At 40.2% G+C, this 18,149-nt stretch overlaps 1 protein-coding gene across 1 annotated transcript in view; it reads right to left on the bottom strand.

Annotated features, from left to right (window-relative positions):
• LOC145407011 (uncharacterized) overlaps window positions 1-18,149 on the bottom strand; it is a 186,090-nt gene that overhangs the window by 87,086 nt on the left and 80,855 nt on the right. Inside the window, exon 8 of the mRNA XM_080278025.1 lies at window positions 10,794-10,871. Coding sequence (XP_080134151.1) covers window positions 10,794-10,871 — 78 coding nt within the window. The remainder of the gene's footprint in view (window positions 1-10,793; window positions 10,872-18,149) is intronic.

Below are 18,149 nucleotides of genomic sequence, written 5' to 3'. Positions count from 1 at the left end.
GAGTATTTGCAAGGAGTGTGGAAAGGTTACAAGAGGATGAGAAAGAGGCAGAGTATAAGAGAGAAGTGGAGGAACGATTGGGCAAATATGAACTGGAGCAGATAGGGAACGTGGAAGATGTGTGCAGGATATTTACAGAAGAAATATGTGCAGCATGTGATGTGATGTGTGGGATGAAGAGAAGACGGAGGGGTGTGCAAGGAACAGCGTGGTGGAATGAAGAGCTGAGACAGGCTGTGGCACAAAAGAAGAACGCATGCAATGAATGGATGAGAAATAGGGGGCGTGGAAGAAGTTGAGAGGCGGAAAAGAGAGTTATATGTAGAAAGAGAGAGGTGATAAGATTAGTAAGAGAGGGTAAGAAGAGAGCGGATGAGGAATTTGGAAGGAACTTGAGTGTAACTTGGAGGGACTGTAAGAAAATGTTCTGGAAAGAGGTGAGAAAAGTAAGAAAGGGTGGAAGTGAAGTTTGCAGGGGAGTGAAAGATAAAAATGGTAGATTACTAATGGAGAAGGGAGAAAAAGTGAGCAGACGGAGAGAGAACTTTAAGGAATTGTTGAACATAGAGGATGGAAGTAATGCGAGTATAAGTGGCTGGAGAATGGCTGGGAGAAGGAGGGAGGTGAGAAGACAGGAAGAAATCAGTAGGATAGAAGTTGTGGAAGCAATGAAGAAAGTTAAATTGGGGAAAGCCCCAGGGATTGATGGAGTGTGTGGTGAAATGCTGAAGTATGGGAGAGAGAGAGTAGCAGAATGGATGTGGAAAATGTGCAGATTGGCCTGGGAGGAAGGTAGAGTCCCGGAGGATTGGAAGTCAGGTATAATTATCCCCTTGTACAAAGGAAAAGGGGAAAAAGAAGTGTGTGGTAATCATGGAGGCATCTGTCTTCTTAGTATAATAGGAAAGGTGTATGGTAGGATACTTATTGACATTTAGAGAAAGAACAGAGGAATTAGTTGGAGAAGAACAGGGAGGCTTTAGGAAGGGAAGAGGTTGTGTAGATCAGATATTCATTCTTAAATCTTTAGTGGAAAAGTTTCTAGAGAAGGGAAAGAAGTTGTATGCAGCTTTCATGGATTTGGAGAAAGCATATGACAGGGTGGATAGACAAGGATTGTGGAAAGTATTAAGAATATATGGAGTAGATGGGAAGTTGTCGAATGCTGTGAAGAGTATGTATGATGGTGCTAAGGCTGCAGTGCTTGTGGATGGTGAGCTGAGTGAATTTTTCTCTTTGAAGGTTGGGTTGAAACAGGGATGTGTCATGTCCCCATGGTTGTTCAATCTGTACATGGATGGGGTAATAAAAGAGGTACAAGGTAGGGTAGTGGATGTTGGCGTGGCCCTGGTGAGAGAGGGTAGTGTTTGGAAACTCCCTGTACTGCTGTTTGCAGATGATACTGTGTTGTTGAGTGAAGGCGAAGGAGAGCTGCAGGGCTTGGTGGATGAGTTTGGGAGAGTGTGTAAGAAACGGAACCTAAAGGTGAATGTAGGGAAGGGTAAAGTGATGGTCTTTGAGAGAGGTGAAGTCAGTGAATGTACAGCGAGGTTGGATGATGAGGAATTGGAAAATGTGAGTATCTTTAAGTACTTGAGTAGTGTGATGAGTAAGGATGGAGGTTTGGAGGGTGAAGTGCTTGAAAGGGTACAGCAGGGAAGAAAGGTTGCTGGTTCTTTGAAAGCAGTGATAAGAGGCAGGGAAGTGAGCATGGAAGTTAAAAAGTTACTACATGACAGTACTGTGATACCAACTCTAACGTATGGAAGTGAAGCTTGGACGTTGCTGGAAGAACACAAGTCAAGAGTGAGAGCAGTGGAAATTAGTTATTTAAGAGGAGCCTGTGGAGTCACATGGAGAGAGAGAGGCTGACAAATGAGGATATAAAGGAGAGTTGTGGTGTGGATGTGATAGGAAGCGTTAGGAGGAATACACTGAGGTGGTTTGGCCATGTGGAGAGGATGGAGGGTGAAAGACTGACGAAAAGAGTGTGAGTGAGGTGGAGAGGGGAAGAGGGAGGGGGAGGCTGAGGATGAGATGGAGGGATGGGGTGGAGAGATATATGAGAGAAGGGGGTGTGAGTTGGGAGTGGAGCAGTGAAATGGCGGGGGACAGGGCGACGTGGAGGCAATTTGTTTGTGGCCACCCCGAACGGGATTGAGGTGTCTGGCAATATATAGATGTATAGATAGATAGATAGTTAGTGCCATCTTTAACATATGGGTGTGAGACTATGATGTGGCATGAAAGTGAAAAGTCAAGAGTAAGAGCAGAGGAGATGAGATTGCTGAGGAATGTATGTGGAGTACAGAAAGTAGATAGGATAAGAAATAATGTGATTCATGATGCGGAGTGAGGAAGTCTGTGGACACCAGAATCGATGAGGGCGTACTGAGACGGTATGGCCAAGAGGAAACAATGGATGACAACAGAGTGATGAAAATGGTATATATGAGCGAATCTGAAGGACGAAGGAGGCGAAGTAGGCCAAGAAGAAGGTAGAAGGATATGGTGGAGAAGCGTGTGAGGAAGAGAGGTATGGAAATTGGTAAGGCTAAGGGACTGACAAGAGATCTGGCTGGCTAGATGAATTCTGAGCAAAGAAGAGCATGACCGGGGATTTGGCACCTCCTTTTAACGTGAAAGTGTTCAGATTAGCCCTATCGGATAGGTATATGTGAAGATACAAAACGGGGCGAAATTTTTTGGCTTATCAGACGGAGTCATGATTCCATAGGCTTGAATGATGAGTGAATCGAAGCATGGCCCATTGAATTGGGCAAACTCTGGCTGTCTGGATGCTGCTACTACTCACCCAACCCTAGCGTGGGAATGGAGGTCTGAATAATGATGATAATGACAATGACGATGATGATGATGTGACCCAGACAAAGCCTGGGTGTTCCTTCTAGGTGTTTCAGCTACTAGTATTCTCATGGAAAAATCAACTAGCTACTGAAATACTGATGTTAAACTCTAAACAAGGATCACAAGGGAAAGGACATACCTTAATATTTATCATTTATGGAACACAAGATAAGGGGTAAAAAGCCGTCTGCAGTAAAGCAGCTGATTACATGTTGTGGAAAAGTAAGTTCAGGTAATCTTTATAACTATGGATTGTATTAATTACAGTAAACCTTTGATATAACGAACTAATGGGGGGGGTCGGTATATATACATACAGTATATATACAGTATATATATTTTTTTTTTCATTATATATATATACAGTAGAACCTCAGTCCTCGAACACAATCCGTTCTGGAAGGCTGTTCCAGGACCGAATTGGTCGAGGACCGAACTAATTTTCCCCATAAGAAATACTGTAAATCATATTAATCCGTTCCAAGACCCCAGATGCTTACCTATTTAAGTTTCAGCACTGGTACCAGTGCTTTCCTTTACGAGGTGACTGTATATTTCTCTTGCCTTTTCACAAATTATATATTCACTAACACTGTCTCCTGCTAACTGTTTCTCATTGATGAAGATAAGCAATAATTTTTCCACTTCTTCAATTATTTTTGGCACTACTTTCCTCTTTTCACTGCGAGTAGCCGTACTGGATGAACTTGCTTTCTTTGGAGCCATTATTAGGGGCTAATACTGCACTGAATCAAGAAAAATGTGAAGCACAGCAGGACGACCACGTTGACAAACAACAAAGGTGGACGCGTGACTGTTGGTCGGCCAGCTTCCCTTCGTTTGGCTACGTTCAGGTTGGTCGAGGTCCGATATTTTGGTCGACCTCTGGAGCAAAAATTTCTTGAATTTATTGGTCGAGATCCGATTTGTTCGACATGTGAGACGTTCGAGGACCGAGGTTCCATCCATCCATTGCCAGACGCCATGTATCCCAAACGGGGTGGTCAAGGGCTTAGAGTTAATTGTTTTACAGGGAGGGGCACTAATCCTCCACCAACCCCACTTGACACGTAGGGATGTCAACAGCATCTGGCGTTCCCAGGCGGTCACCCATCCAAGTACTAACCAGACCCAACGTTGCTCTGTATATATATATCCATCATCCAATCCTACATTGCCCCATAAGGAGCGTAGGAGCCCGGGGCTAAGCAGTTGGTCCCGACATTTAAGATGAGAGTGACCAGCCTCACTCATCCCTGAGTGGCATTACATGAGCAATCAACCCCAACCACCCCTTGGATATAAACCTTCACTGGCTCAATCCGACTGCAGCACAATAATTACTCACTAAACCACCAGGTGCCAAAATTTGGTTATATGGTTACCACCCAGCGTAGTAAATGGTTTCCTGGTGTACAGGAAACCATTTGGCTTGTCACTCAGTGTAGGGTCACCCACAGGCAGAAGGAAGAGGAAAGAATTGTATATATATATTGCAAATTATTTGATTAGGGCGTCGGGCTATAGACAGATACATAGATAGATATGATGGGCGTTCCTGTTGGATCATTGTCTACTAAACATCCAACTGCACTGCTTCCTGTGCTTACAGGCAGTGTGCCACCGAAAGTGAGTAGGCACTGTGTTTGAAAATTAGACTCATGGATATTAAACAAACTGAAATCCATGAAGATCTATGCATACAATGTAAGAAGCCTCGCAGAAGATTACAAACTTGATAAACTAATGGCTGATCCGGAAAACATTACTTGGGGTATTGTAGGTTTGAGTGAGATCCACAGAAAAGAAGAAAAAGTAATTCAGCTCAAAGACAGCAACCACCTATTTTACTACAGAGGAAGGGAAAATGAAAGTTAGTGGCGAAGGATTTCTAATTAACAGAAATCTTGCAGATAACATTGTTAAATTCAGCAGTGTATCTGACAGAGCAGCATTTGTTGTCATTAGATTGTGCAAAAAATATACTCTGAAAATAATACAAGTATGCTCAGATGAAAGATATAGAAACATTCTATGATGACATCTCCCAGATTATGCAAGAAGAAATGACAACATATACTATGTTCATGGGAGACTTCAATGCAGAAGTTGGGAAGTCGAAAAATAGAGAAGAATGTATGGGAAAATTTGGAGTGGGAGAAAGGAATGAAAGAGGAGAAATGCTGGTGAATTTTGCTGAAATGTTTAACATGAGAATATTGAACACATTCTTCCACAAAAGAACAGGGAGAAAGTGGACCTGGAGAAGCCCAAATGGAGAAACAATGAATGAAATCGATTTCATTATAGCAGATAAGAATAACACGATCACAAATGTCACAGTTATCAACAATGTAAATATAGGTAGTGATCACAGAATGGTGGGTTGCACAGCCAGATTCAATTTCAGGTGAAAGAAAGAAGATGATTAAAGATAAAAAGATATGTCCAATAAAAGTAAATGAAAACAAAGCAGCCTTCCAGTTGGAAATAAGGTACGGATTTCAGGCTCAAAGTAATGCTGAGTGTGATATTGATGAGCTCAATGACAGACTAACAAAAGTGCTAAGAGAATCAGAGGAGGTAGTTGGAAAACCTAATAAAACCAAAGCCAAGAAATATTCAGAAAAGACACTTGTGCTTATGAAAAAATGAAAGAAAATGAAAGTATAAACAAAGAAAGATGAAATAGAACGAGCGGAATTAAATAAGCTTATCAACAAAAGTCAAAGAGAAGAAAAAAGAAAGAGTAACATGGATCAGATCAAAGAAACCATCAAAAATGGAAAAAGTCTGAAACAGGTCCGAAGTAAAATGGCACTAGGAAAGCAACAAATGACATCACTGAAAGAAAAAAACGGTGAAATCATTAAATGCCGAGATAAGATGGTGAAGAGAGTTGAAGAATTTTACAAAGAACTGTATGCATCAAAGACAGTAGTACCAATACCTAACTCTTCAGTTGACACAAGTGAAATACCTGAAGTAACACCAGACGAAGTAAATATTTCTCTTAAAATTATGAAAAGAGGGAAGGCTCTGGGAGAAGATGGAATAGTAACATATTTACTGTTGGATGCTTCAGTAGAAGTACAAAATAGGCTTGCTCACATATTTACCCACTGCATAAAACAGAAGAAAATTCCCAAAACATGGTGTAAAGCAAGAGTTATTTTACTCTACAAAAGAGGTGACTCAAAAGATCTTAGTAGCTACCGACCTTTTAGCTTATTATCAGTCATTTACAAACTCTTCACTAAAGTCCTTATAAACAGAATAACAATTTTGAAGGCGAACCAACCTCGTGAAAGGTAGGATTCTGAAGCGGGTATTCAACCACCGATCATCTACACACAATGAATCAGCTAACTGAGAAAACTACAGAATATAATAAACCACTGTGCTTTTGATAAAGTGGTGCACATAGCGATTATAAATTCACTGCGAGAACAAGGAGTGAATGAGAACATTGTAAAACAGCTCAAAAACATATATAAAGAGGGAACTGCTACAGTTAAATTACATAAGGACTCGGAAAAAATTAAGATTGAGAAGGGCGTGCGTCAGGGATAATAAAATTTCACCAAAATTAATTACAGCATGCCTAAGAAAGTATTTTCAGAAAGCTAGACTGGGAAAACAAAGGAGTGAACATTGATGGAGAAAAGCTAAACCATTTAAAATTTGCAGATGACATTGTCCTAATCTCAGAAACAGCGGAGGCATTGCAAGAAATGTTAAATGACCTGAACAGAGAAAGTCTGAAAGTAGGACTGAAGATGAACCGGAGTAAAACTAATGTTTAATCCACAAACACCAAAAAGCGTCATCAGAAAAAGCAATGAAATTCTTGAAGAAGTTGAGGAGTACAACTACTTGGGACAAATACTAAAATTAACAGAAGATCATGAAAGAGAAATAAAAAGACGCATTACAATTGGACGAAAAGCTTTCGGTAAACATAGAGACATTATGAAAAGTAGCTTGCCAGTTTGTATGAAAAGTATATAACGAATGTATAATTCCAGCTATGTGAGACCTGGAAACTGACAAAATCAATGGAAAATAAATTAATCTGTTCTCAGAGAGCAATGGAAAGGTCAATGTTGGGAATACCTTTAAAAGACAGGAAAAGATCAACTTGGGTAAGAGAGCAGACTAAAGTCAAAGATATTACAGAAGTTATAAACGAACAGAAATGGAGGTGGGCATGCCATATAACAAGAATAAGCGATAACCGATGGAGCAAGAGGCTGACAGACTGGACACCAACAGATTGTAAGCGTAGAAGAAAAAGGCCAAACAGGAGACGGAGAGATAAGATAGAGAAATTTGAAGGGAAAACGTGGCAAAGATTGGCTCAGTCAAGTAATTCGTGGAAAAGGTTGGGGGAGGCCTTTGTTTAGCAGTGGATTAATTATGGCTGATGATGATGATGATGATGATGATGATGATGATGACGATGAATATATAGATAGCTAGATAGATAAATATACTGATTTTATTCTTTCCATCTCTAGTCAGATTCATTCAGTTCATAAAGACCATACCTGGAGAACAGGTTAGAAACAACCTTCATTAAGTACTGTCCTGAATGAAGCAAGTCAACAAAGTAGTATAAATTTGTATGATAACGTAAGTCACAAGAGCTGAACTCACATAATTATCGTTTTTGTTTTTAAAGGCTCCAACATGCTTGCATGTGTTGGCCTTGGTCACCTAATGGCGGCTCTCCACGCTGCACGATCCATTGCAGCCTCTCTGTTCAGTCCCTTAACCCTAAGGTCACACTTAATGACCTCGTCCCATGTCTTTCTCAGTCTACCCCTCATAACCCCACCCCCAATATTAACACTTCTCACCTTCCTCACCCAATTATCATCCCCCATCCTCTCCACATGTCCAAACCACCTCAATCTACCTCTCCTCATCACAACACCAATACACTCCAGTCCCATCCTACCTCTCAACTCTTCCATTATAAACCCAGCCCCTCCAGGCCTTGGACGCAGGGATGCACTGCACATCCACCTAATCATTGTCATTTCTGTACGTCTGAGCCGGCGAATGTCGTCCTCCTTCACTGCCCAGGTCTCACTGCCATACAGCATTACACTCCTAACACATGCTGCATACAAAGACCCCTTAGCACGTAGGGAGAGCCCTCTCAATGTCAGGAGAGGCAAGAGCTCCCTGAACTTCTTCCAACCAATTCTCACCCTAGCCACAGAGCTAGCTCCAGCCCCACCTCCAGCACACAACATGTCTCCCAAATAACAAAACTCTTCCACACACTCAAGAGATTCACCAGCAAGTTCAATCCTTTCACGTCTGACGATCTCCATCTGCTCACCCCGGCATGCCGTACACATAAAATCAGCATTATCTCGCAGTCTACCTCTGATACCACTACATCTCTTATGCACCCATTTATCACACACACCGCACAAGATGGAATTACTTCCCACGCCCTTGTGGCAAACTGCACATGGCCACTCTCCCTCGTCTTTGACAGTACCGCTACCAACCCTAGATATCATCACTTTTGTTTTATCTGCATTTACCCTTAAACCCTTTTGCCCCATACCATCTCTCCACTTCCTAAACCTTTCCTCCGCCTCCCTTTCATTCTCTGCAATCAACACCAAATCATCAGCATACAACAACTCCCACGGGAGTCCGTTTCTAAAGTCACGTGAAAGGGCTTCAAGTACCATGATAAACAACATGGGACTCAAGACTGACCCCTGATGCACACCAACATTCACGGAAAACTCATCACTCAAATCTCCATTCACTCTCACCTGGGTTGAGCACCCACATACATGGCCATAACCACACTAACCAGCCACTCCTCCAAGCCAAGCTTTCTCATTGCCCACTTCACCACCTCTCTAAGGACTCTGTCAAAGGCCTTTTCCAAATCAACAAAAACAAAATAAAGATCCCTTCTCCTACCAATATACTTTTCCTGAAGCTGTCGAACAATGAATATGGCATCAGTGGTCCCCCTACCTGGCATAAACCCAAACTGCATCTCATCAATATTCACTCTTTCTCTAATCATACCTTCTAAAACTCTCTCCATTACCTTCATTATCTGATCTAAAAGCTTTATACCACTATAATTTCCTCTTTCCAGGGCATCACCCTTCCCTTTATACACATTTACAATTACACTCTTCAGCCAATCATCTGGGACAACACGCTCATAAATAATCCTATTTATCAGGTCAGTGACTAAACTCACCCCTATATCGCCTGAGGCCTTCAACATTTCGGCAGTCAACCCAGACACACCTGCTGCCTTCCCCACCCTCATCCTGCCTATTGCCTCACTCACAGTAGCAGTATCAATCAAAGGCCAAAGGCCAGACACTGGATCTGCTGGCTCCAAACCTTCCCTGTCCCAGTCAAACTCCTCATTCAACAACCGGTTATAATGCTCTCTCCATGCATTTTTAATATCCTCACTGTTCACCACTACCCTTCCTTCATCATTCTTCACACACTGCTCACCTATGATATCCTGATTATCCCTCTTCACCTGACCTGCCATCCTAAATATATTTTTCCTTTCCCCATGATTTAGGTTATCAAGTAATTGTCTCTGTGACTCAGACTTTGCCCTGTATACCTCTCTCCTAGCCCTATGCTTGGCAGCCAAATATTCCTCTTTGCTACCACCCTTCTTCCATTCCCGGAAAAGCCTTCTTTTCTCCTTAATTGCAGCTTCTACACCCTCATCCCACCACCAAGTTACTTTATGTCTTGGTGGTCCTCTTGTCCAGCCGCATGTTACATCAGTAACTCTCAAGAAATTGTTCTTGAGGGCTCTGTACTGTTCATTAACGCCTCTGTCTACAGCTCCCTGTTCAGCCACCACTCTCCTCCACTCGCTATAGAAGGCATCCCTTACTACTTGGTTTTTCAGCTTCCATATTTTCCTCCTAGGTACATAAGTCCTCTTTTTCATCACTTGTTCTTTAAGCACCATATCACAAATCAATAGTTTGTGCTGCTGCACACACTCCTCACTTCCTATAACTTTAACATCCCTCACTAACCTCCTATCGGCCCTCCTAACCAGAAAATAATCTATCTGACTGCAATTTCCCCCAGACTCATACGTAATTAACCTACTGTCTCTTTTCCTAAAATATGTGTTGCACACAATCATGTCCGTTGCCTCCCCAAACTCAAGTATCCTTTCCCCTTCTGCATTCCTTAGACCATATGCACATCCCCCATGCACTCCTTCATAAGCTTGTGCTGCTTCACCTACATGACCATTTAAGTCCCCTCCCAAAATCACTATCTCATCATCCCGCATACCACCCACTACACGTATTAAATCATCCCAAAATCTATCTTATGTAAACTCATCATGTAATGTAAGAGCTGAATTTTCTAACCTCGAGTCCATAATCTCATTAAAAAATTGGTCACAAAGCCATTTTCACACACTGCATTATACATGAATAACTCCCTTTTCTCCCTCATCATTAACCTCTTTAGTTTTCATCACTCCATTAAAGAGCCTGTCCACATTGAAAAACCCACCCAGCTAACCCTCCATCTCCATCTGATTTTTTTTTTTTTTTTTTTTTTTCCAATTATTATTATTTTTAAGGAAGCAGAAATTTTTCCAAGCTGAAAATCATCTGGCAATATCCAAAAAAAAACAACACCAAAATGCAATGTCACTCCTGAATTGGCTAATCCCTTCAAGTAAAAGGTAATTTTTTACTTTTTTTTTCTAACAGCATTATTTTGTTAGGTTTACTAGAACCCTCTCTCCCCCTTTGCCACCACTCTCATCTACATGCATTTGCCAGTTTTTATTATAATTATAATTATTGCAGATACTGTATACAATTTACTAATGTTCTCAACTGAACATGAGGTTATACAAACTACCTTACCTTGATGTCTGGGAACTTTGAGATGTCACACATATGGCACTTCAGCGCTTCCCTCGGCAGGTATGTGATCTCATCAGACTGTGGGTACAAATGCAGTTAGGGAAACATAAAAATCCTGGCCCATTTTACCCCTTGTAAGGAGCAAGGGCCTATGGTTACATTATCAAAGTCAGGAGCAGTTAAGGGAAGTGACTGGACCATGACAGGTAGCATTTCATGACCTAAAGCGACCTCTTGGGGACTCGAACCAATCCACATAATATAAAACCATCATCCCAGCTAGCACCTCCGTCCACTAGACAACCAAGGTATGCAAGGTGATCAATATGGTTAGTAAAGGACTAGGGGTATCAAATGCTTGGGTGCACTATGGATAGTGAACAGAAGTACACTCTGTGTACTGATGAGGTGAATATGTAAAATTCAAGTTTCATGACAAGCCATGTTCAAGTTTACAGACATTATTCATTTTATACATCTGGTTTTATCATTATCATCAGTAAATTCTCCACCAAGTAACATGAAACATTAATACCAGAAGCTTAGCAATGGCATTACAGCAAATATAAACCCACATTTTGGCCTAGGACTTTGGATATTAATTGTTAATACCAAATGCCTACAATTTTTAGTACATTGGGTCAGGAATATCATAATACAGATGAACATCAGTAGTGTACTATAGTGGAATTACATGAGAATACTGGACCTGGGAACAGGCTTCAAATACTATGTCCTCAGCTGATTCATAAAAAAACATATAGTAAAGAATAGTCAGCCTTGGTTTCCACAGTTTTGGAGCTGCCAGTTTGTTTCCAGCAAAACATAAACTCATTAAAGGCTTACTGGGGGGCAATTTAACAATAATTGTTGCTAAAACATCAGAAAATACTTTAAACAAATTTATTCTAATGCCTGGTGATTTGAAGCACTACAAAAGGTTTTTAGGTAACCATATAAATCCAGATGCCCCACCTCCAACGCAGTATATATGTTACTGAAGGCAGTGTGTCTGGCAAATATCTCTTTCAACAAAGTATAAACCCTATGGGAAAACAGGGATTATGCTCCCAAGCCTTGTTGAAAGTGGGGGTACATGGTTAAAAAAATCAAGTTTTGAAAGCTAAATATATAACTAATGGCACATACAGCAATCCCTTATCTTTCATGGGATTTTTGTTCACAGTTCTGATTTTGCACATTTAGGTCTGGAGAGAGTTTTTTCTGCTGACTGAATTTCAAAGCTCATGCCACGAAAGTTTCTAAACCTGGTTGCTGGTGTTTCATGCACAATGCCATACACATTCAAAAATCTACCTTTCACAAGTTCCACTAGTCTGTGCATCATCACTTCATATCATCATCATCATCACATTATTATCTCATCATCACATTATCATCTCAACATCATCTAGTCATCATTCAAAGCACCATCACATTATCAGTATGAGAAAAAGTAAAATTTATTGCTAGGGCATCAATACTTTCACTTTTCACTAAGTTAACCTGCTTACCATTAACTTTTTTAAAGCTTTGTTTACCTCCTGACTGCTTACATACATTCTCATACAGTAAAGCCATGTGTGGAACACTGCCAGTCTCCCTCATCATTTCAAAATACCTAAGCATCCACAAAAAGCATCTTTTATCTAAAAGACCAAGAAACCTCACCATGCTTTGTGGGAAACACACACACACACACACACACACACACACACACACACACACACACACACACATACATGGAGCCAGAGCCAGAGATAACAGACGTGTCTCAACCACCTCTGCAAACCTTAAGTAGTTTTCAGGAATTATATTTGCCCTGTCTCCTGTGGTCTTCTCTAAAGTTTAAAGTATTGTCTGTTAATAAAGTCTGCCAAAAACGTAAAGAGCCACTGTCAGTAAATATTTGAGTATACATGAATGATCACAGGAATCTCAATAACACCTGATAGTACAGTACCCAACATTCAAACATGGACGACAGTGTAAATATTGAGGGACCCGCATTTCCAGGATTTGACAGTAAAACAAGTGTGATGGATTTAGTTAAAATGTTGATTATGAGAATTAGTAAACTTGACAAGAAAGTGGAGGTTCTGGTATCATTAAACATACCTGAAAATACCAAAAACACTATACAGCACAGAGTCTGATACAGGCCAATGAGACGATGAACCAGGAGATCGAAACTTTGAAACGAGAAATTATCAAATTAAGGAGAAAATCAGAAGAGAGCAGCAACAAAACGGAGAAGGTGAGTAATGTGTTAGAGATGCAAAGGGCAATGTGGGCACATGTGGAGGAAGAACAGAAAGAAGTTGTCAGCTTAAGGGAAATCATTCAAGAAGAATGGAAAATGAAAAAGAAAAAAAAAATCAAGGAAAATGTAGCAAAAATATTGAAGAAGAAAGAGAAAATAGTGAGCAAACTGTAGAAAGGAACAGATGTGTGGTAATATGTGGAAACAATGAGACGGAAGAAAAGGTTGGATCTGTGAGACTTGAGACCTGAATCAAGTGAGAAAAATATTTGGCAAGATCAGTCCTGAAAGAAGCAAGTGGGAAAAAGAAATTGAGGAAGTAAGGAGGATAGGCCTATACAAGAAAGGGGAAGCAAGACCAATGAGAGTTACACTGTCATCAGAAAGGTTAGTAGATAATACACTTAAAGTGATCTGGGATCTAAGTAAAAAGGCAGGGATGGAAAATATTATACCATGAAAAGATCTGAATGAAGAAGAAAGAGAAGTCTGAAGGAACAAGTAAAGGAAAAATTTGACAGGAGGACAGAGGAAGAATGTAAAAAAAATTTTTTGGAGAGTGATGGATATGAAAGTATGGAAGTGGTATGTGAGGAACTAGAAGTGAAGGAAACTAAGAGAAGAATGAGTAAAGATAAAAAACAGGGCAGTAAATCTAAGTATCATGTATAGTAATGTAGATGGGTTAATATCTAAGAAAGGGGAAATTGGAGATTATAAATGAAAAGAAACCTGAAATTGTTTGCTTGGTGGAGACTAAATTGCCCCAAGATGTTGATACAAAATTATTTGGATGGAACAATTATAATACTTGGAGGAAGGATAGACAAAGCAAGCTTGGGGGAGGTGTAATGATTTTAACCCATACTAACTTACGAACAAAAAATATAGAAACTGAAAATACCGTGGATGAACTTGTGGGAATGGAAATTGAGGACTTTTATGGAGAAAAAATACATGCAATACTATTTTATATGCCCCCTCAAACTAGGGTATGGAAAATAGAAGATTATGAACTGTTAAGAGGACAATCCATTATTAACCTAAAGATGTTAATTGAACGAAGAAAGAGAATAATAATCATGGAAGATTTTAAATGCTGAGAAGTTGATTGGGAAAGTATGAATGCTGGAAACAATGAGGAATTGTGGGAAAATAAATTAATGGAATTAGTGATGGAAAACATGTTAACTCAATTAATTAAAGAAAATACAAGAATTAGAGGAGATGACGAACCATGAAGGCTAGACTTGGTATTCACAAAGGACCTAAATGATGTGAAGAACATAAACTACCAATGCCCCTTTGGTAAAAGTGATCATTTGTTTACTGAAATGGAAGTGGTGAGAGTAAGGGAAGGAGAAAGATATGAAAAACACACGAGAAAATAGATACAATTCCGGGAAGGCAGACTTTGCCTCCCTGAGGAACTTTTTCCAAATGTAGACTGGAGTAAAATGAATGTGATCACAAATGTTGACGAGAAATATGAGTTTTTGATAGAAGTATATAAAACAGGAGTTAGTAAATATGTCCCAAAATTCCCCACAGCAATGGAAAGGAGGAAAGAACAGTTTAATAACAGAAGTAGAATGGCACATGACACAAGAAGAACAGCATGGAATAAAGTGAGAAGAAGGTACAACAGAGTGAAAGGGCTTGGGTGGAGTACAAGTAGGTAAGAAATGAATATGTAAGGGTGTGGAGAGAGGAAGAAAGGAAATACAAAAAAGATATTGTAACTAAATGTAAAATTGAGCCTAAACTATTTTATAGGTTTGTAAATGGTAAAATGAATGTTAAGGACAGTATAATACTGTATGACTGAGGAATGGAGATGAAACTTACGAAACAGGAGAAGAATTATGCGAAATAATGAACAACAAGCTGCAGTCAGTCTATGTGTTGGAGGAAGAATTTAGAGAACCTGGAATGGAACCCAGGATGATAGGAATTGCAGAAACTGCAGTTGACATGAATGAGGTGCTACAGCTGATGAGGGTCTTGGATGTGAGAAAGCGACCAGATGGTGTGGCTGGATGGATCCTAAAGGAATGTGCTGACCAATCACTGTGGCCTGTTTATGTCACCATTAAGAGTTCTCTGGAAAATGAAGTTACCTAAAGACTGGAAAAGAGAAAATATTGTGCCAATCATCAGGGAGGAGACAGGGAAGATCCACTCAATTATAGACCTGTATCACTTACTAGTGTTGTTTGTAAAATCTGCGAGAAATTAGAAAAAGATTGATAAAGTAAAAAGAAGAAAATGAAGTGACAACACCAAGACAATTTGGTTTTTGGGAAGGAACATCGTGTGTTACTAACCTATTAAGTTTCTACAACAGGGTAATAGATGTCATACAAGAGAGAAGGTTGGGCAGATTGTGTCCATCTTGATCTCAAGAATGCATCTGATAGGGTGCCCTATAAGAGACTACTATGGAAGTTGAAGACCTTTGGAGGAGTGCATAGGAAACTATTAAAGTGGATGGGAGATTATCTGGTAGGAAGGCAGATGAGAACAGTTATAAGAGACAAGATTTCACAATGGAGAAATGTGACTAGTGGAAAACCCCACGGCTCTGTCTTAGCCCCAATGATGTGTCTGATATATATATAAATGAATTGCCAGAAGGTTGAATAGTTACACAAGTATGTTCGCAGATGATGCTAAAATTATTTATCATATTAATTCGCCATGTGCCAGTGCCGTTTTAAAACGGTCTGACAATGCCGCGGCCAGTGCCAGTGCTGTTTCAAAACGGTCTAAAATAAAAAACATCACTGTGACCGCATTTTTCAAGATTCACGGGTAAAAATTGGCAGGCATGTAAGGTAACTGTTCCTCTACCATCCCCCAGGCTGTCAAGGCCATACACTCACTAGCTTCCCCCCTCACGCTCGTTCTGCCTCACTCTACCTGTGTACCTCACCCAGTGCTGTACATAGTGAAGGCATTTTGTAAATATTTTCATGTAAGCGTAAGTTGTAAATATTTTCTTGTAAGTGTAAGGACTATATAATGAAGTCAAGTTTTAAATACCTTCTTGTAAGTGCCAGGACTGTACGTAATGAAATCAGGTTGTCCCTATCTTCATGCAAGTGTAAGATAATGCATTCACAGTGAGAAAGACATGCAAATTGTGATATATGCAGAAGTAATATGTGATCAGAAAAGTGTACTGAACATTGCTATACCTTCCCAGCATAAATACCTGAGTGTACTCAGTGGCGTACCTGGGGGGGGGAGAGGGGGATGTTTGAAACTGCCCCCCGGGCCCCCAATTGAGGGGGCCCCCCAAAGCCTTAAAAATTTATAAGCTTTTTTATTAATATTTAAAAATATATATATTTATCATCCCGCCAATCCCGGCTGAGATATTAGATAAGTTTTGAGAATGAGGGGGGCTAGGTTCTTTGCGGGGCCCCCCCTCCAGGAGGGGGTCCCCACAAAGAACCTAGCCCCCTGGGCCCCCAAATCTCTAGGTACGCCCCTGAGTGTACCTTACATAGAAAACGGCTTTCTCTCACGTACGTGGTGAGTGTGAGAGAGCGACTAAAACTGTACACGAGTATGCAAGACTGAATAAAACCGATTTCCGACCCTCAGAGAGCATTTTAATGGTGAAATTCATTGTTTCCACATCAAAATCTATCATTTTAGAAAAAAATAAAATAAAAAAAAATAAATAAATAAAAAAAAGGGTCGAAAAATGGCCAGCACTGGGGTGACCCAGAGGGCTAAAATAGCCAGCATGTGGCGGGTTAAATGTATTGATAGTTTAAAAAACTGCAAGAGGACTTGTACAAACTCCACAGCTGGAGCCAGACTTGGAAAATAGATTTCAGTGTCAAGAAGTGTTATGCATTAGGAATGGGAATCAGTGAGAAAAGACTGCACTGGACATATAAAATGGGGAATGAGATAATTAGTAAAAGAAAAGATAAGAAGGAGTTGGGAGTGATTATTCGGGATGACTTGTCACCAGAAAAGCATATAATCAGAATCACTGGAGGCACTTATGGATTACTGACAAACATGAGAGTGGCTTTTAATGATATGGACGAGGAAATGCTGAAAGAGCTGATAGTGACCATGATAAGACCAAGACTAGAGTATGTGGCTGTGGTATGGTCACCCCATTTGAAGGTGGTATGGTCACCTCATTTGGAGAAGCATATTGATAAACTAGAGGGTTCAATGGATGGCAACAAGGATGATACCACACTTATGGGAACTAACCTACGAGGAAAGATTGGAAAAACTGAAGTTACCAACACTGCGCGAGAGAAGGGAAAGAGGTTACTTGATCACAATGTTTAGAAATGTAAGAGAACTGGAAAGGGTGGATAGAGAGGATCATATTATGCTGGATGATGGAGGAACAAGAAGTCATGACTTCAAGCTGAGAAAATGTAGATGTCGTAATGATCTTAAAAGGTTCAGTTTCCCGAAGAGAAGCATAGGTATTCGGAATGACTTAGACGAAGAGGTGGTGCAGGGAAAAAACATTCATGTGTTTAAAACTACACTAGATAAAGGTAGATATGGAGACAGGACAACACAAGCTTAGCTCAATTCCCGTATACTACAAATAGGTATGTACACACACACACACACACACACACTACACTGAGTTCCAGATGATAAAAGAGAATGTGGTGCCAAGAGATGAGCTTTATAGGCAGGGAAGATACAACTTTGGGAAAGCAAACTATACAGGATTGAGGACTTTTTAAAAAAATGTGGATAGGAGAAAATTCAGAGAAACAAGAGAGATACAGAGGAAGTGGGATATCTTTCTAGACCTGTATAATTCAGAAGCGGAAAAGTATGTGCCAAGAGTAAGTGGGAAAGAAAACAAGAAGAAGGATTGGTTTAACAGAAGGTGTATGATAGCAAAAAAAGAGAGGGACATGGCATGGAACAACTGGAGAATGAGAGGTAGTAATAGAACAAGGGAAGAATATAGAAGAACTAGAAATGAATATACTGTACAAGAATACATAGAGGGGAAGAAAGGAACTTTGAAAAAGGTATAATTGACAAACGTAAGGAAGAACCCAAATTGTTTTACAGATATGTTAATG

This window comes from Coenobita brevimanus, chromosome 72, assembly GCF_032717465.1.
Source record: "Coenobita brevimanus isolate Jiangsu-jjx chromosome 72, ASM3271746v2, whole genome shotgun sequence".
Taxonomy (NCBI): domain Eukaryota; kingdom Metazoa; phylum Arthropoda; class Malacostraca; order Decapoda; family Coenobitidae; genus Coenobita; species Coenobita brevimanus.
This window is presented reverse-complemented; position numbering and strand designations above follow the sequence as displayed.